We start from the raw sequence: 19,751 nt of genomic DNA, 5'->3' as shown, positions 1-19,751 counted from the left end.
TAAACTGTGGAAAATTCTGAAGGAGATGGGAATACCAGACCACCTGACCCACCTCTTGAGAAACCTGTATGCAGGTCAGGAAGCAACAGTTAGAACTGGACATGGAACAACAGACTGGTTCCAAATAGGAAAAGGAGTACATCAAGGCTGTATATTGTCACCCTGTTTATTTAACTTATATGAAGAGTACATCATGAGAAATGCTGGGCTGGAAGAAGCACAAGCTGAAATCAAGATTGCCGGGAGAAATATCAATAACCTCAGATATGCAGATGACACCACCCTTATGGCAGAAAGTGAAGAGGAACTAGAAAGCCTCTTGATGAAAGTGAAAGAGGAGAGTGAAAAAGTTGGCTTAAAGCTCAGCATTCAGAAAACTAAGATCATGGCATCTGGTCCCATCACCTCATGGGAAATAGATGGGGAGACAGTGGAAACAGTGTCAGACTTTATTTTTTTGGGTTCCAAAATCACTGCGGATGGTGACTGCAGCCATGAAATTAAAAGACTCTTACTCCTTGAAAGGAAAGTGATGACCAACCTAGATAGCATTTTAAAAGCAGAGACATTACTTTGCCAACAAAGGTCCGTCTGGTCAAGGCTATGGTTTTTCCAGTGGTCATGTATGGATGCGAGAGTTGGACTGTGAAGAATGCTGTGTGCTGAAAAATTGATGCTTTTGAACTGTGGTGTTGGAGAAGACTCTTGAGAGTCCCTTGGACTGCAAGGAGATCCAACCAGTCCATCCTAAAGCAGATCAGTCCTGGGTGTTCACTGGAAGGACTGATGCTGAAGCTGAAACTCCAATACTTTGGCCACCTCATGTGAAGAGTTGACTCATTGGAAAAGACCCTGATGCTTGGAGGGATTGGGGGCAGGAGGAGAAGGGGACGACAGAGGGTGAGATGGCTGGATGGCATCACCGACTCGATGGGCATGAGTCTGAGTAAACTCCGGGAGTTTGTGATGGACAGGGAGGCCTGGTGTGCTGCGATTCATGGGGTCGCAAAGAGTCGGACATGACTGAGCGACTGAACTGAACTGAATGGCTCTTTATAGATTCAGTGGAGGTGGATTCCTCGTCCCAGTGACCCTGGCAGAGGGCTTGTGTTACAGGACCCTGGGCATGGAGTTTCAGTGTCAAATTGAATGGGAAAGACCTATAGCAGTGATAGTAGGTAGCGCTGGCAGTGGTGTTTTAATCCTGCTCCTTCTTTAGTCTTTATAGCAGCCCTGTGAGGGAGGCAATTTTCTCCCCATTTCACAGATGAGGAAACTAAGGCCTGGAGGGAACGTGCTCAGCCCAGAGTCACCCTGTAGGTCTGATGGGAGCCAGGAATATCCTCCAAGCTGCCTGGTTTGCAACTGTGTTCCCCCTGTCCCAAAAGAAGAGCATCTTGACGAAACAAGGGTGGGTGAGAGGAAGTCAGCTCAAGTGTCCTGTCGGCTGTGATGGGAAATTTCAAGGGCAGTTTACCCAGAATCATGCTCAGGCTTATCTGACCCTGAGCTAAGATCCATCTGACCTGGCTCCTGGGAGCAGTCGGTCAGTGGAACCATCTGGAGTCTTCTGATATGAGCTTTGGAGGAGGAGAGAGTGAGTGAGCACTTGCAATGTGGGATAGCAGTGTCCTGGAGACGAGCCCTGGCCAGATGGCCGTCTTGCCACGGGAACCCTGGGGTGGGTGCACAGGCGACTGAGCCAGCCAGTCTGTCCGGGGCGTGGGCGAGGAGGGAGGGCCTGTAGCTGTCCCCCGCTCAGCCTATTTTCCCCAGACCCCATGTAGACACCCCCCCTAGGTGCAGAAAGCAATGCACAACTACCCAGTATTCCTGTCTAGCCTTGAGGCCAGGAACAGGCCTCTTCTGACCCTGGAATAAAGCCAGGCAGCCTAGTGACCTAGCCAGGCTGAAATGACATGCCTGAGTAGCAGATGAGAGGAGAAATCTAGGAGTCCCACTCCTTTGGTGGACTTTTACTGGATGGCAAGAGGGTCCAACGCTTCCAGCGTGGATGACCTGCAGCGCTGGGGAGGGGGTAACCCTTTCCACCAGCGTCCGCCTGCCAGCACGTGGACAGAGGTTCCTTCTGCCAAGATGGGGAGTTCAGCCTCCCCTTTTTCTACCATCCGGTAGCCTCTGTTTGAACATGCCCCATCAGTTTATTGTGGCGTCAGCATCCTTGTTGAAGGGGGATGTTGGTGGGTACCTGGGTAAATAAGTATAAATAGTTTTCTTTCTGATATGTGACCGGATTATTTTCCAGTTGATTTCAAGCCTTGGCCCCAAGTGGCCCACAGATCAAAAAAAGATAAGGGTCAGTTACAAGGTTGAGCTCATTCTCGGTTGCCATGGCAACTGACCTCAGGCAACCCTCAGAGGACTACACCCAGCTCCCCAGGTGATATTTTTACTGTCCACGCCATCAATCCCAAGCCTTTCAAAACTCAGACTGCCTAATTGTCTAGGCTCTGTTTTGAAGAGGCGCCGGGTCCCCCGTGGGGCCCCGATTCAGACTGCCAGAGCTCATTTATAAGCCTTTCTGAAACACGAGGGACCGTGGGATGGGTCCCTCCTGGCCAGAGAGGCCTGGAAAGGTGCCCCTGAGGGGAGGAGAAAGGGCACAGCCCATCCTCCAGGATTAATTAAGAAAATGGGGGCCCAAAATGGGGGCAGTTGTGGCAAGGCATGCCTTCATGCCTTCAAGCCCTGGTTGCATGTTCTGGAGTGATGGGAGGCGCTGGGCAGCCTGGAGCACCCTGGCATTGGGGCATCTGCAGCCATGGGGGTGCTGAGGTAGCCGGGGTTCTGTCAGCCACCCACCTACCCCAGAGTCTCCCCTCCAAATTCACCCACATCGTTTTCATCCCAGTCATGATAGCAGGAAAGTGTTTCCCATTGTTGAGGATTTCTCAGCCTTCTGTAAAGCGTGGACCAAAAGCAACTTTGGAAAACTTTCCTCCTTTTTAGAGGTCTGCAACATACTGTCCTGGTGAGAGCTGCAGTGTGATGCTTACAAACCTACAGCTTCATGACAACAGGGTTCCAAGGAGTCAGCATCCTCAGAAACCCTGTCATAGAGCTCAGAGCTCCTTAAACTTGAATGCACACTCAGATCATTGGGGTGCCTTTAAAATGCAGGTTTTCATTCTGCACGTCTGGGGGTGGGGGTTGAGGTTCTGCATTTCTGACCAGCTCCCAGGTGATGCCAGGACCACATCTTGCCCAACGGGGATGTAGATCCTCCAGGGCAGTCAGGACCTAGGGGGCTGGGGGTCCCAAGTTCGGCCCGTGCCCCCGCTTACAGGGTCCAGGCTTTCTGCCTGGCCGCTGGTGAAGGAGCCCCGCTCGGACCTGTGTCCTCCTTTGCCCCTTGTCAACCCCAGCCCAGATGTCACCCTTCCCCTCTCCCCTCGGCTTACCTCGGTTCATGTCCTGTGGTATTTAGTGACACATCAGTAGATAAACAGCCTGATCTGGCTGCCCCGATATCATTATCTGCCTGCGCTCTTCTTGCCAAAAGGTCTTTGTTCTTTATAGAGAACAAAGGACGGAGTTCCCCGTCAGCCTGTGTTTCTATTACCTGTTTGGTGTCTATTTCCAGTTAGTTATTTATGGGGGTGGCGTCAGTGGGGTCCTCTCCCAGGGTCCTCTTGCCTTCTCGTTGGCCTGGCTGAGCGCTGGGCTCTGGGCCCCTCCCCTTCCTCATCGCCATGTGCCCTGCATGGGACCGAGCCTGGGCCCCGGGACCTCAAGGGTCTTTACTGCAGCTGGTCCTTGGGGTGGGCCTGGTGCTGTGGGATTGAAGTCTGATGAAGTTCATTACCCCAGCTGGTGACAGGGGATTTCAGCTCAGCCAAGCAGCCCATGCACCCTCTGCAGCTCCTTCTGTTTGCAGGGATGCTGTGGCAGGGACGACGCCAAAGCCCAGGGCTGGCCTTGACTGTGTCACTGAGGGCCCTGCATCTTCACTTCACCTGGGGAAAGTCCCCAGTGCCCCTGTCACCTGGAGCTGGCATCGGCACCAACAAGGGGGCCCGCTCAGCTCAATCATGGAAACATGGAGGGTGGGTCTGCCTGCTCTCCTTCTTACTGGAAATCTTGGGGTGATCGAGGAACAGAGAGTAGCTTGCTGGGTCCCAGGTCTCAAGTTCTGCGGCCTTTTTGGTATTTTCTAAAACCAGAGAGGGCTGCTTGTGGTGACCAGCATGGGCCCCCACTCCCTCCTCCCTCGCCACCTCCTGGGAAGGCCCTGCCCTCTAAGCTTCCTTTCCTCTTCTGTCCGTTGAGGGACCCCTTTGGTGCCCGTGCTCCTGGACCAGGCCATCTTCTGAGGATCCAAAAAGCAAGTTCCTAAAGGCAAGAACAGCTTTTATAAGCCATCGATCCTGAGAGTCTGGGGCGACCATTGGTGTCTGGTAACTGGCATTTATCAGCCCTCCCACCCCACTTTCTAAGCACTATAGTAAGTGCCTTACGCAAATCATTAATTCCCTATTTACTGAGCACCTACTAGGTACTAGTCCCTGTTCTAGGCACTGGTGACAGCAATGAGCAAAATAACCTGCATGGAGCTTATATTATTCTTTCTCTGTGTGTGTGTGTGTGTATGTGTGTCTGTGTTTTGTGTGTATATGTGAAAAAGAGAGTCAGTGAGTTAAAAAAACAAAACAAAAACACAATCAACTCTGTACTATGCCAGATGGTGGTAAGCACTCTCAAGGAAATTCAAGGTGACTAAGGTGCTAGAAAGGATGGGTTGCATGTGCTGTTTTGGGGTGGGGGTCTGGGTAGGCCTCTTGGAGGGGGCATCCTTTGAGCAGACCCCTGGATGCAGTGAGGGGAGGGGGATGAGGAGATGCTATCTGGGGAGTGTCTCGGTGAGGGCAGAGGTCTTGTGGCAGAAGAAGCCTGCTTGGCTACCTTCCCAAAACCCGGGATGATGATTCTCCTTTTCTAGCAAAAGTAGCTGAAGCTCAGAGAGGTTCATGAATTTATCCAAGGACACACAGCGAGTGAGTGATGAAATGGGATTCAGACCCAAGTGTTCCCGGTTGTAACTTTTGTGTCCTTAATCCTGAATGGAAGCGTCTTTTTATGCCCTCTGCCCAAACAGGCAGCAGTCACTGGTTCTCTCCTAGAGGGGTACATGCATGCACATTCCCGCTCTCACGGTGGCTTTTCCGACTGGGGTCCCTGCTTAGAGAAGGGCCAGGCAGGGCCCACGGCTCTGGCGGGAGCAGGTCACACTCCGTGTGTTGTAATCCAAGAACAATGCCCTGCCCCCTCCCCACTGCAGCCGGCTGCCCCTCCCTCCCAGGCAGCAAATTATGGCCTCCGAGTGTGTGCCCAGCCTGCCTTTGACTTCAGTGGGGCCCACCTGAGCTTCACCTTCAGGATTCTGATAATCAGCTCTCTCTCCTCCTGGCTTCCCCCAAGACCTGTATGGAAATAAGTATGTGTCTGCCAGGGATCAAATGCTTTTGGAGACAAAAGTCAGTACCGAGGACATTACAGGGAGCTATCATCTCGGCACGATGCTCTTCCACAAAGCCCTCCGCTCCTCTTTTGGGCTGACACACTTTCAGCCTGAAAGGTTCCAGCAGGCTGACTTGGTTTTAAGCAAAAGCACATCCTATTATTTTTTTGAGAAATGAAGTGTAAAATTAACACTTATTATTCCTGAGCAGAGGGGAAAAAAAAAATAGAAGGGAGAGGGACTCTGGGATTTTTGTGCTTGTCGGCTTGTTTGTTTGGCAGTTTGGGTTTTTCTTTAAAAAAAAAAAAATCATAATAAATCAATAGATTTGCCTGCGCCAGCCCCGACTTAGGGGGACTGGGAGGCAAGAGCCAGTACAGTGAGCAGGTGAAATCTGCGTTTCACTTTACAAATGAGTGCGGTTGCATAATGCACCTGAGTTGTGTGGATCTCTCTTACAGATGCTTGTCATGTGCTCTAAAAAAAAAAAAAAAGGAGTGATTGTGCGTCTTCACTCACAAAATCCTCCAGCCCCACACGAGGACGGAGGGGCCCGCGGGCTCCCAGACAGCTTTGTCATTCTGCTCCTAGGTATCGCTGAGCCTGTTTGATCTTATATAATTCAGGGAAGTTAACTCTCCGAGTGTGCCTCTATCTGTGGACCCCGCGACTTGGGGTGGAATGAGAGGTTGCCGGCACTACTGGGGGCGAGAGGGATGTGGCAGTGAATGCTTTCCGTTGCCGTGGACTGGATGGTATTGGGTCACAGGCATGCAAAGGAGTGTTTGCACCGTAACTAGGGCAGCCCCCAGCCACCCTCCCCCCTGTTCTCTTGGATGGTTTTACAGGCAGAGGTACACGTAATGGACACCCCTGGGAACACTTCCAGCCCCTGCCGGTGGGGAGAGGGCCTTCTCCTTCAGGAAGAAGATTTGCAGATCAGAAGTTGGGAGAGATCCCTAGGTCTATGGGAAACCTTCATTCAGGCTTTATTATTTCCCACCCACTTTCTACTTTTTGCTTGTTTTATCTGCCTTCTCCTGTCTCCCAGGTTGGACACTTTAGCATGTTAGACGGGGAGCGAGGAAAGGGAACAACCCCCCCAACTCGTCTACTGGCTCTTTATCTCATTATCCCGGAACCTCACATGGGCACCGGTTTGGGGCTGCGCTTTGCTCAGAGGGCGGTTGTTCGGGCCCCGGCACCGGCTTGCAGCTCCAGGGCCGCCTGACTGTGCACATGTTTCTGAACTTGGGTGCAGGCTATCGCTGCGTCTGGGAGTCGGGGGGGCCGGCTGATGGATTGCTCGGCGCTCAGAGAACGGAAAGTGACTGTCAGACCTGATTTCTCTGATTTATAAGTTGCGGGAGCCTTCTTTGTCCTCTCACTATTTGAGTATCAGATGGGCAGGTCTCCGTTCACAGCCAAGTGGATAAAGGCCCCCACTCGGCAGAGAACTGTAAATCCTCCTTTGCTGTCTCAGCCCAGGGAACCCACTCTGGCCGGGCAAGAGGAGAGACCCTGGCCAGGACATCTCTTGTCCCTGAGTATTTTCTGAGCCCCTCCTTCAGGCCTACGTGTAGCCTGATGCTTTGGGGACCAGAGGAGAAGACATTATCTGTGCCCGTAACCTTGTTGCCAGGGTCAGGAAGACTCTTCAGATGTGTCAGGTGGACCCTGCCTGTGCCCAGTCAAGGGCAGCTGTGTGAGCTGGCATAGTCCAGGAGGCTGCCTGGAGGTGGTGGGCAGGTGGGGTATGCACGAACAGGGAGGGCTTTGTGTCCTGTTCAGAGTACCACCCCTAGCTAGCTGTGTTACCTCAGCAAATGGTCTCATTCTCTGAACCCATTTTTTTCTTGCCTAGAAATTTTCCCACAAGCAGGGTGATTTCTGAAATTCAGTTGGTTATAAACTTAAACTTCAGTTAACTGCAAAAAAAAAAAAAAAACCACCTCTGCACAGTCATCGTTTTCACATAACCTCTGCCTCATTAATGTGCAGGAGATGTCCACATCCTAAAAGGGAGAGTGTATAGGGTGGTATCTCTCATTGATTCATTTATTCACTCACTCATTCCCTACTCTGCGCCAGGCTCCGAGAAGCATTGTTTGTGCGGGGCGGGGGTGCATTGGGGGGTCTTCTGAGGCAGTCCCCCACACTGGAGGCCATCTCTAATTATGATGAGAAGTTCCCCAAGGGAAGTGGCGGACGTGCGTGGGGCCTGTGCGGCGAGCGTGCTGAGCCTGCCCTGTGTCCCAAAACTTGTCAATGAATTCCTTTTCCGCCGGTATAAATGGAAGATCAGCTTGAATCTCTGTTGGGTGCATGTGGCCTAGTTGCCGGGGCTCCAGGGGCATGACAAACACCCGGTAGATTACAGCCAGTGGGCTATGTGGGGCAGGCCCACCTGCACACACACGTGTGTGTGTTCGCCTCTGCCGTGGGGTGCCTCGGGGGGTGGGGGGCTGCTGGGCCAGAGGGATGCCTGCTGTCCCTGCCAGCCCCTGCCAGGGCCTGGGGGACCCAGGGACTCGCCAGGAGCCTCAGCCCATCTGTGATTGTGCCTCGCCACTGGCAGAGCCCCTCTGCTACCTAATTCTTGCCTTTGAGGGCAGATCACAGCACCTGGCACCTTTGGTGAGGCTGGTTCCCGGGGGGAGCCTGAGGGGGAGCCTGTGTCCTTGGCTGTCCCAGATAACACTCTCCTCCTTACCCGCACGCTTGGCAACAAACACCTTATTGAGTGCTTGCTGTGTGCCAGAGACCGGTCAGAACCCCTTTCCATGTGTTAAAGGAGTATTAACTCATTTAATTCTTGCATCGACTGTTAGAGGAAGGCTATTTTGGTGGGGACAGGGATTGACTTTTTTTAAAGAAATTTTTCCAAAGGGTTTTTAAAAGCAGTTTTTAAAATACGTATTTATTTGGCTGTGTTGTGTCTTAGTTGTGGCATCGGGATCTTCATTGCCTCACGTGGGATCCTTTGTTGTGGACCATGGTGTGGCACGTGGGCTTGGTAGTCTTGGCGTGTGGGGTCAGTTGTGCCCCAGCATATGGGATCTTCGTTCCCCAACCAGGGATCGAACCCACGTCCCCCAACTAAAAAGCAGTTTTAGGTTTACAATGAAGTTGAAACATACAGACAGATTCCTTCTATCCCACTGCCCCCCACATGCATAGCCTCCCCCATTATCAACATCACTCACAGGATGGTACTTTTTTTTTGCAAAGGTGAACCTAAAGTGAAGCAATATAGTCAGCTGAAGTCCATTAATTTTCCTTGGGGCTCACTCTTGGTGTACATTTTATGGGTTTGGACGCCTGTATATAGCTATTAATATAAAGTCACGCAGAAAGTTTTCACTGGCCTAGAAGTCCTCAGTGCTCTGCCTGTTCATCACTCACCCCCAGGTAAACACTGATCTTTCTATTGTCTACATAGTTTTTCCAGAATAGTTGGAATCATACAGTATGTAGCATTTTTCAGATTGGCTTCTTTCACTTAGTAATATGCACTTAAGGTTCCTCACTCTCTTCTTTTTGGCCTGAATAACATTTCATTGTGGGCTTTGCTGGTGGCTCAGACAGTAAAGAAAGTGAACATCGCTAAGTCGTGTCCAACTCTTTGAGATCCCATGATCTATACAGTCCACGGAGTTCTCCAGGCCAGAATACTGCTGTGGGTAGCCTATCCCTTCTCCAGCAGATCTTCCTGACCTAGGGATTGAATTGGGGTCTCCTGCATTGCAGGAGGATTCTTTACAACTGAGCTATGAGGGAAGCCTAGACAGTAAAGAATCTGCCTGTAATGTGGGAGACCTGGGTTTGATCCCTGGGTTGGGAAGATCCCCTGGAGAAGGGCATGGCAACCCATTCCAGTATTATTGCCTGAAGAATTTCATGAACAGAGGAGCCTGACAGGCTACAATCCAAGGGTTGGCAAAAAGTCAGACACAACTGAGCAGCTAACACACACACACACACACACACACACAAAATATTCCATTGTCTGGAAGTATCTCAGTTTATGAATCCACTCATCTACTGAAGGACATCTTGGTTCCTTGGCAATATTAAATAAAGCTGCTGTAGTGATCCATATACCAGTTTTTGTGTGAACTTAAGTTTTCAGCTACTTTTGGTAAATAGTAAGGAGTGAGATTGCTAGATCATATGATAAGGGTATGTTTAGTTTTATAAGAAGCTGCCAAGCAGTCTTGCAAAGAGGCTATACTATTTTGCATTCTCACCAGCAATGAATGGGCATTCCTGTTGCTCCACCTCCTCACCAACATTCGCTGTTGTCGGTGTTCTGGATTTTGGCCGTTCTCATAGGTGTGCAGTATTAAGGAGAACTGCTATTATTTTAGCAAAGAGGAAACTGAGGCCCAGAGAGGTTATGTAACTTGCCCAAGGTCATGCAGTAAGTGGCAGAGTCAGACTCTAGCCCTGGATGAGGTGACACTCAAGCTGGGGCGATTCCTCCCCTGACCAGCAGGCCACGCTGCTCACAGGTGCAGCCTGGTTCACCCTTGCTCAGCCCTGTGAGGCGGGGACTCAGCCCATCTACTGAGAGTGACCTGATGCCCAGATTACGTGGCTAGAGGAAGCAGCCAGGATTTGAACTCTGTCCTTCTGGTTCCGGGCAGGAGCACCAGATCTCGGCTCTGCTGGCCTCAGGGCACGCTCCCTTCTCTGGGTGCCTTTGAGTGAAGGTTTGGGGTCATAGCAGCTCGCAGGTGAAGGGATGGAGCCATGTTCTGATCTGGAAGCAGCACGGGGTGTCTGCCCATCGTCTGCGAGCACTGGCTAGACCATCTGTTCAAAGTGTTTAGAAGAGCCCTTTCTTGTGCTTTTCAGTATCTTCTGGTGGCTGCCCAGACCTTTTAGAGTAGAATCCCTAAGCCCTCCAGTGTCCACCAAGGCCCTTCCTGAAGTGCCTCCCTGGGTTCCCACTGTCCCACACTGTCCCCACCCCCTTGCTACCATCCAGATGGCCCCAGATGGACCCACCTCAGGGCCTTGCTCTGACTCTCACCTCTGGAGCTCCATGCATTCCCTCCCCACCTCTTGACACTGAGTTACATATTGATTGTCTTTATTCTCTGTCTCCTCATCACTGGAATGGGGACAAGTGCATTATCCACTTAGCTCCCCCACAGAATCCCCAGCTCAAAGTACATGGCACACAGTACATGCTCGATAAATGGTCTGTTGGATTTTGAAAAATTCTAGCTGGACTCCCTCCTCCAAGCCGACCCCATCCCGGGCCCCTCTCCTCTATGATACAGTCTGGGACGCAAGCGGCTGCTCATGGCTCGCGCACCGCATGGCTAGACCAGCAAGAAGTCACAGCAAATGACACATCCAAGAGCCAGCTGTTCGGGTCTGGCAGCCTTCAGAGGCTGGAGCGCCTGGAGCTGGGATGGGTCTCAGCATCCATGGAGCCCCTCCCTGGGCTCTGGTTCCAGGGGGTCATGGAGGGCTGGCCTAGGGTGTCTGGGGTGGGGCGGGGCCTCCAGCAGGAGGATGTGGCCCACAGGATCACTGACTGGCCATGGTTCTTCTTGCAGAGGAAGGCATCAACCATGAGTGTAAGCTGTGCAACCAGATGTTCGACTCCCCGGCCAAGCTCCTCTGTCACCTCATCGAGCACAGCTTCGAGGGCATGGGAGGCACCTTCAAATGCCCCGTGTGCTTCACAGGTAAGTGTGCCTGGCAGGGAGCAGGTGGGGAGAGGCAAGGGACCCAGGAGCCCAGCGCTTCAAGCCCTGGCATCAGTTCCTGGTGCAGCGTGGCTCCGGAGTTCATGGGGGACGCCCAGAGGGATCCACCACCCCATAGAGCACATGCCTCCTCTGCGCCCAGCTGACCTGGCCCTCCCGTCTATGCCTCTCAGCCTCTGCACTTCGGCAGCATGATCTCCTAGCCCTCCTCCCACCCTGCTGCTGCCAGGCCTTCCCCCAGCCTTGCCCTTCTGCAATGGGGGCTCCAGGCTCGTTTCTGAGCTGCAAGCTCTGTCCAGCACCAGTGAGGCTCTCCCTTCACTTCCCTCCTGCCCACCCCACCCCCCAGTGTCCTGGCCTGTCCCAGCCCCTGCTGCATCCATGCTCCAGGCTGGAGGGGTCAAGGGCGGTTCTGCCAGCCAAACTCCCCAGCCCCCGGACTGGCTGCCAGCCCGGGTGAGCGGCTGCCCCGGCCCGAGGCGAGTCTCAGGGGCTCTGCCAGGCTCCCCTCCTGCTGCCCAGATGGCAGCCGGTGTGCGTGGGGGAGCCTGGCCTTCCCCTGCCTCCCCCCGACATCTGTCGTCTGCCACGGCGGGAAGCCCACCCTGGGGAGGGCGCCTGGCGGGAGGGGATCTCTGAAGGGCTCACCTCCCAGACACACAGCTGCTTCAGGGCCACCTCCTGTGGGCGCCCAGGGCCGGGACCACCTTTTGGACTCCTGCTGTGGGAGGTGAGGGCCGTGAGCTGTGGGAAGGGGCTCCGCTATTGGGAGGGCCCCACACACTCACACCCCTCTGGGGTTCCCAGGAGTCTTGGCATGCACTGGTGCCTCTTCCCCCCCAATCCCTCAGTCTCAGGAGCCCCCACCCATCTGTTACCATCACACTCCATGAGCTGAGTCGGGGCTGGCACCAAGGGGCCCCAGCTGCCAGGTCTGCCCACCCAGGACACGGGGCCTGCTGTATAGGGATGGATGTGAGGATGCAGACAACCTCAGCAAGAATAGTGATCCAGGTCCACTGAGCACCTTCCATTGTGCCATTGTCCATTGTGCCAGACAGTGTGCTGAGCTCATTTAATACAGACCTCGGCTCTGCCACCTGCAGAGAGAGACCTTGGACAAGACACTCAACACTCCCAAGTGCCACAGTTTTCCATCAAATGGGCATAACTCACAGTGCCCTTCTTACAGGCCTGTGCTGTAGTCAGGGACTCCACATGCAGAAGGTAACCAGCAAACAGTGATGATGACGACGATGACATTCATTGGGCTAATTAAGTGCCAGGCCATCTTCTAAGTGTTTTGCAAGTATTAAACCATTTGATCCTCCCAGCTGCCCCGGTGAGTTGCCTACTTTAATGGTCCTCGTTTTTCAGATGAGGAAAGGAAGCCCAGAGAGGTTAAGTGACTTGTCCAATATTGCACAGCCTGTGTGTGGCAGAGCTCAGCTTCACTGGCTTGAGCCCTCTCCAGTGGGTGCCCGTGATGCTCCAAATAGCCCACTGTTTGGCCGCTGTGTCCATGCCTGGGTGATCCCCACTCGGGAGTGGTGTGGGACAGCTGCGGTGGGTGGCCGGGCTGGTGTCCCCCGTGTCCTCTGACGGCCGTGTCCACGTCCATGTCCAGTCTTCGTCCAGGCCAACAAGTTGCAGCAGCACATCTTTGCTGTGCATGGGCAGGAAGACAAGATCTACGACTGCTCCCAGTGCCCACAGAAGTTCTTCTTCCAGACTGAGCTGCAGGTGAGTGCCCTGGCCTGCTGCACACCCCCCCCTGGTGCTCTCTGGGGCCCCCACTGGCACTCAGGGTCTTGGGGTGAATCCATGATGGTGGGGTCTTGTACTCAGCCCCACCCTAACCAAAAAAGCAACAGGCCCTCTGGACGTGTGCTTGTGGGTCTGGAGCCGGTGCTCGCCCTCCTGGCTGGCTGGTGGGGAAGTGGCCTCCTGGCCTTGCTGGGTCAGCATTTCTGAGCAGAGCCGGACCGAAGCAGCTGAGCCTGGAACTCGAGTCAGAGGCTTTTAACATTTGTGTGTTTCCGTGGAAAATCCCTTGCCTTCTCAGGGATTTCGTTTCCCTCACCAGTGTTTCATGATGATGCTCCTCTGGACTTTGGGTCTGTGGCTGGTGGCCCGTATAGCTTGCATGGCTGAGTCCTGGGGTCGTGGGCATCTGGAAGTTGGATCTGGTGTCTCGGAACCTGCAGTGTGCCCAGGAAAGCCAGAAAAGTGTGAGCAGTGGATGCTGGGTTGAGCCCCAACCCAGAGAAAGGGATATTTGCCATGGGTCCCCGAGGCCGATGTGGCCCTCAAGTGTGGCACACAGCCCTCAGCTTCTTCAGCACCCACCTCCCATCCATCCAGGGTCTGCAGTAGCTGAGAGGGTGCCCTTGGGAAGGGAAGATGCTCTGGTGGTCCTTCCCGGACACCCGCAGCCACTTCCCTCAGTGTCCTCTGGGACTCCTTCCCACCTGTTGCTGGTTTTTAAGGACCAAGATCTGTGTCCAGGTGAAACCATCTTCTCACCCACTGGTTTTTGCAAGAAACTCTCATAATGCTAGGGAGGTCATACGCCATCCCAGAAATAGCACAGACTCACACCCAGAGAGAAAAATCATATATATACTGTATAATAGCATCACACACACAAAGCACATTTCCACACATGCAGTTTCTATACATACACACAGAAACATCATTTTCATTGAGTAACATCACAAATACACAGCATCACACCACACCCCAAAAAGTAACACACAGGCATCCACAGAAATACTACACATCCCACATACTGGTAATAACATGGTTTTCAGTTGGGAGGCAGGTTAGGTTCTGCTGCAGTAACAAACATCCCTTAGCTCTGTCTTCAAGTAACAAAGATTTATTTGCTGCTCACGTTACATATCCAGGCAGATGGCCTGGGAGGGACTCTGCTCACAGTAGTCAGTGACCTGGGCCCATGGCAGGTCCATCTCCTATCACGTTTGTGTGGTCACTGAGGCAGGGAGAGGAGGAGATGACAGGTGGCAGCCCAGCTCTCAAAGCTTCACTGGGAAATGACTCACATCTCGTTCACACACTGTCTTGACCAGAGCCCATCACGTGGCCATGCCCAGTTTCAAAGGAGCGAGGGAGGGAATCTCCCAGTGTCTGTAAGAGGAGAGTTGGCTTCCTCACACCCCCAAGGACCAGGGCACACCAAGGCCCACAGTATCTGCCCACCCTATATACGCGGCCTGCACACTCATGCAGTTGGTGGTCCTGCGCTCAGCATCTACACCCCCCGCCCCAGGGGAGGACAGGGCTGCGGTCACAGCAGAGTCATCATGTCGCTGGAGCTTTTCTGGGGTTGAAGGGGTGCAGCCATGCCTGTTGCAGGGTAGCCTGCTTCACCACGCTGCAGCCCGTGCACTCAGCCAGGCCCGCATAGGCCTATGTGGCTCCTGACAGCCATCGCCGAGAGCAAGTGGAAATACGCCCGCAGAGGGCCCAAGAGGGATTCACCATCCGATAGTGAGGGTCCCTCTCCCATGGCCTGGCCCTGCACCCTGGCTGGGCAGGCAGAGCTGACAGGCCTGACCTCTGACCTTGAACTGCACCAGGTGGTTTGCTGGAAAGCCTATTTCTTTTCCTCCTTTGGGCAGCCCTTCTGAGTTCCTCTAAGTCCTGTATTACTCACACAACCTTTATCCCATCTCAGTGGGGGGGAGAATTACAGAGGCCCAGAGAGGGGATTCTACTTCCAAATGACCACCAGCAAGGTAGCGACCCCATCCAGGGCCCCACCACTGTCTCCGTATTGATCCACAAACTGTGTGCTTCTGTGCCGAGCCTGTGAGTGGACAGGTAGCTGTCCCCCTTCTCATTTGACCAAGGGGGCTGGTGCCAGCCCTGATCGGTGAATGTCTGGGAAGCCTTGCTTGTGCATGGGCTGAGCGCCAAGCACCCTACCTCCACTTGCCTTACCTGCCTGGCCAGCTACCAAAATGGGGCCCAGGTCCCCAGACAAGTGAGCCCTTTTGTAGCCTAACACATGCGTGCATGCTAAGTTGCTTCAGTTGTGTCTGACTCTTTGCAACCCTGGACTGTAGCCCTCCAGGCTCCTCTGTCCATGGGATTCTCCAGGCAAGAGTACTGGAGTGGGTTGCCATGCCCTTCTCCAGGCGATCTTCCCTACCCAGGGATTGAACCCGCGTCTCCTGCATAGGCAGGCAGGTTCTTTACCACTAGCGCCACCTGGGAAGCCCCATAGCCCAACACGGCAGGCCTCTCTTAAATGCACCAGCTCATATAAACTATGATTTACTTAAACTTTGGGCTCACTCAGCCCTCTGGTTCCCCCACACTGTCCTGAATACCAAAAGAGGGATGACTGCTTTACATGTTGGCTTAGAGGTTTTCCCCAGAGAAACTTCCCCAGTCCTGCCTTTTACGAACTTCATCAGCATCGCTGTGCCAGAGACCAGCTTTGTGGTGTGAAGATGTAGGCAGCTGTGGTTTCAAGTCTTGTCTCACTTCGGCAGCACCCACCTGGGGCTGCAGACGTCCCAGACTCCAGAATGGTTTGTGTGGGCTGGGGGTTCCCTGGGTCACCCAGTTGGTCTTTACGGCAGATCCTCAAATGCCGACAACCTCACTAAATTATAGCCTTAACGAGTCACTATTTTCTGCAATTAATGATTTTAATTACAGACCATTTAAATGTGGAAGTGTTGTAGTAACGCCAAATGTATGCAAATAATGGCTTTCGTTAAGTAACTCAAAGAGCAATTTTCTGGGTTTTTGAGAGGAGGATTTTTCAGGCATTGAAAATTTCATCATCATTACACTGAAGCTGGAGCTGGAAGACACGTGGATTATTTCCCTCAAGTGACATGTGGTGGTTTGGGGGTGCAACAGAAGACGGGGCCTGGTCCTTGCTGAGGCCTTGACTGGCTCCCCAGGCTGTATGTCATGTCAGTTCTGTGGAGAGACCCAGGGCAGCTGATGTTTTTAGGCACAAGCGACTCTGGACTGAGAGGTCTTGGGAAGATGTGAAATCTAGAGTTTTTCTCACTATCGGAGCATAATTCCTTGCTGTGCATATAGAGGTGATAGAGGGGGGTTTGGGCTCTGGCAGGCTTCGTCTCTGTCAGAATGAAATGTCTGCCTCCAAAGCGAGTGTTCTCTTGGGTTGCATTAATAGGAGCACAGTTGCCAGAAAGACGGAGGCGCAAGTCCTATTCGGTTCTGAGTTCACCTGGCTCTGCCCAAAGACTGAGATTCATTTAAAGGGCTTTGGACGAACCAGGGCATATTCATTGATTAGATGCTTGAGAGGGAACTCACATTGCTCTTTATTTGTTCAGAGCAGGGAGAGGTGGAGAGGTGGAGTGTCTGTTATGAACAGACACTAGATCTAGAAACCAACAGGACAGTGGTGAGCGAGGCAGAGAAACACCCATAAGGCCTCCGTTCTGGAGGGGACTGACAGACACTTTCCAACGGTGGTCAGTGACATGGAGAAAATAAAGTCAGGTATTGGCTCGAGCATAATGGGGGTGGGATTGGTTACAGCCTGGTGAGTGTGGTAAGGAAGGGGCTTCTCTCTGAGGAAGTGGCATTTGAGCTGAGGCCTGGAAGATGAGAGGGAGAGAGGGTGTGTGGAAGAGAGCCATGAGTGGAAAGGCCCTGTGGCCAGTGTGAGCTGGGCGTGTTGCTGGGATGACAGAAGGTGATGTGGGGCTGAAGCACAGTGGGGTGGGGGGTGGTGAAAGGGGCTGGGAGTGGAGGCCAGGTCTCAGCAAGATCCATAGGACAGCAAAGGTGTTTGAATTCGATCCCCACTGTGATGGGGAACCAGGCAGGGAAGAGATGCTATCTGATTTATATCCTGAACCCAAATTTAAGAAATTTAGCCTTTGAGAGTCACTGACTATTAAGAGACTGAAAAATCACAAACTGAGAGAAAATATTTGCATATCACATATGTGATAAAATACTTGTATCTGGAACATATTTTTTAAAAACTCTCAAAACTCAATAATGAGGGGGGAAATCAACAACAACAACAAAATTTCAACACTTCACCAAAGATGTAGGATGTTCACCATGTTAGTCTTTAATAACTTTGTGGGTGATCAGTCGCTCAGTCATGTCCAACTCTTTGTGACCCCCATGGATTGTAGCCCACCAGGCACCTCTGTCCATGGAATTTTCCAGGCAAGAATACTGGTGTGGGTTGCCATTTCCTATTCAAGGGGATCTTCCCAGTCCAGGAAACGAACCTGTGTCTCTTGCATCTCCTGCATTGGCAGGGGGATTCTTTATCTCTGTGCCATCTGGGAAGCCCCAGTTACTAATTAGGGATGAGCAAGTGAAAACCACTACATAATACCATGATACGCCTAGTAGAATGACTAAAACAAAACCAAAAAACTGACAAGTACCAGCCAGGGTGTAGAGGAGCAGCCAGAACTTTCCTAAATTGCTGGGGGAATGCAACATGGTAGCCACGTGGCAAAATAGTCTGTAAGTTTCTTACAAAGTTAAGCATACAGTTAACCTATGACCTAGCAAGGCTACTGCTGGGTGTTTATCCCAGAGAACTTGAAAACATACCCATCTGGAAACCTCTACATGACTGATGTAAAACTTTATTTATAATGGCCCCAATCTGGAAACACCCCAATGGTCCCTTCCCTGGTAAGGGAGCAGACAGGTGTATCTGTTCATACCTTGGACTACTACTTAGCAATAAAATGTAACTGCTCTTACATACAACAACATGTGTGAACTGCAAATGGCAAGTGAAAGAAGCTGAACTCAAAAGTCTCCATACTGTGTGATTCTGTATGCATGATGCTGTGGAAAAAGACAAAAATATGGGAATAGAAAACAGACCAACAGTGGCCAGGGGTTGGGGCTGGAAAGAAACAAGGAAGCCTGACCAAGATTCATCTAAACATACAAATGCACACACAAGCGCGCATGCCCCACTCAGCCAGGCAGGGTGCTAGGCTGTGAGCATGCAGCCTGGCTTCAAGGAGCTTTCAAGGGGTAATTCACCAGGAGAAGCCTTGACTGGACTGCTGGGGGAGTGTGGGGACAGTTGCCTTCAAGTGTTTTAAGCTCTGCCAGAATGAGGGGTGCTCAGCATGCTTCCAGTGGCCCCTGACTTCCAGTAGTGGGCCGAGACTCCGGATGAAGATTTTCTTCTCTGACAATGGTGATTCAGGCGCCACTCTCTGGGGTTAGCTCGAGCAAGATGGGAATGAAATTGTAGGGACGTGGGCGTGACTGAATGCCAAGAGCAGGAAGCGCCATTGAGTTTTCAGCGGTCCTGTTCCCAGGAACCAAGTGCCCTTGATCAAGGCAGTGACACTTGCCCCTGCGTCTTTCTGGCTTGGAGCATGTTCTCTCTCTACTGCTGACTCTCCAGGCTCCTCTACACGTGGAGGAGGGTGGTCAGCACTTCCTCCTGTCCTCTCTACTGAGACAGACACACCTGGGTATTTCAACAGAGGGGCTTTAGTGTGCAGATTTCGTTACACAAATAGCCAGAAGGAACACCCAGCTAAGCCAGAAATGGCGACTGCGGCTAACAGCCGGGGTGCAGGCAATGGGTTATAGATTCCTGGAGTGGAAGTCTGGTGGTTGTCCTCAGGTGTGCTGTCCAATCCTGCTCCAGTGAACTGTGGCCCCATGTGAGGCCAATAATAAGTACCAGCCGGGGAAGGGGAGCTGGGCAGGTAGACACCACAGAGGCCCACGATGTGGGTAAACTGTACAAATGGAATAAATGGAAGGTAGTGAGGTGCTTGTCAGAGGAGGTGTGCAAGCAGAACACTTGTCTCAAATGCTGCAGGGGGGCGGGGCAGGGAGCACAGACTTTGTGAGGGTGGCTCTGCATTTGAAGCCTTAAAGATGACTGCAGCCATGAAATTAAAAGATGCTTGCTCCTTTAAAGCTATGACAAACCTAGACAACATATTAAAAAGCAGAGACATTACTTTACTGACAAAGGTCTGTCTAGTCAAAGCTATGGTTTTTCCAGTAGTCATGTATGGTTGTGAGAGTTGGACCATAACGAAGGCTGAGCACCAAAGAATGGATGCTTTTGAACTGTGGTGTTGGAGAAGACTCTTGAGAGTTCCTTGGAGAGCAAGGAGATCCAACCCGCCAATCCTAAAGGAAATCAGTCCTGAATATTCATTGGAAGGACTGATGCTGAAGCTGAAGCTCCAGTACTTTGGCCACCTGATGCGAAGAACTGACTCATTGGAAAAGACACTGATGCTGGGAAAGATTCGGAGAAGACAATACTCCAGTACTCCAGTACTCTTGTCTGGAAAATCCCATGGACGGAGGAGCCTGGTGGGCTGCAGTCCATGGGGTCACTAAGAGTTCAACACGACTGAGCGACTTCACTTTCACTTTTCACTTTCATGCATTGGAGAAGGAAATGGCAGCCTACTCCAGTATTCTTGCCTGGAGAATCCCAGGGACGGGGGAGCCTGGTGGGCTCCGTCTATGGGGTTGCACAGAGTCGGACATGACTGAAGCGA

General features: G+C 52.3%; 1 protein-coding gene across 4 annotated transcripts in view; it reads left to right on the top strand.

Annotated features, from left to right (window-relative positions):
- ZNF423 (zinc finger protein 423) overlaps positions 1 to 19,751 on the top strand; it is a 343,660-nt gene that overhangs the window by 299,066 nt on the left and 24,843 nt on the right. For all 4 annotated transcript variants that reach the window (XM_043898405.1, XM_043898407.1, XM_043898406.1 and 1 more), the window contains 2 exons: positions 11,053 to 11,184; positions 12,833 to 12,948. In XM_043898405.1, coding sequence (XP_043754340.1) covers positions 11,053 to 11,184; positions 12,833 to 12,948 — 248 coding nt within the window. The remainder of the gene's footprint in view (positions 1 to 11,052; positions 11,185 to 12,832; positions 12,949 to 19,751) is intronic.

Source organism: Cervus elaphus, chromosome 4 (genome assembly GCF_910594005.1).
Source record: "Cervus elaphus chromosome 4, mCerEla1.1, whole genome shotgun sequence".
NCBI lineage: Eukaryota > Metazoa > Chordata > Mammalia > Artiodactyla > Cervidae > Cervus > Cervus elaphus.
The sequence above is the reverse complement of the archived record's forward strand: the minus strand, read 5'-3'. Positions and strand labels throughout refer to the sequence as shown.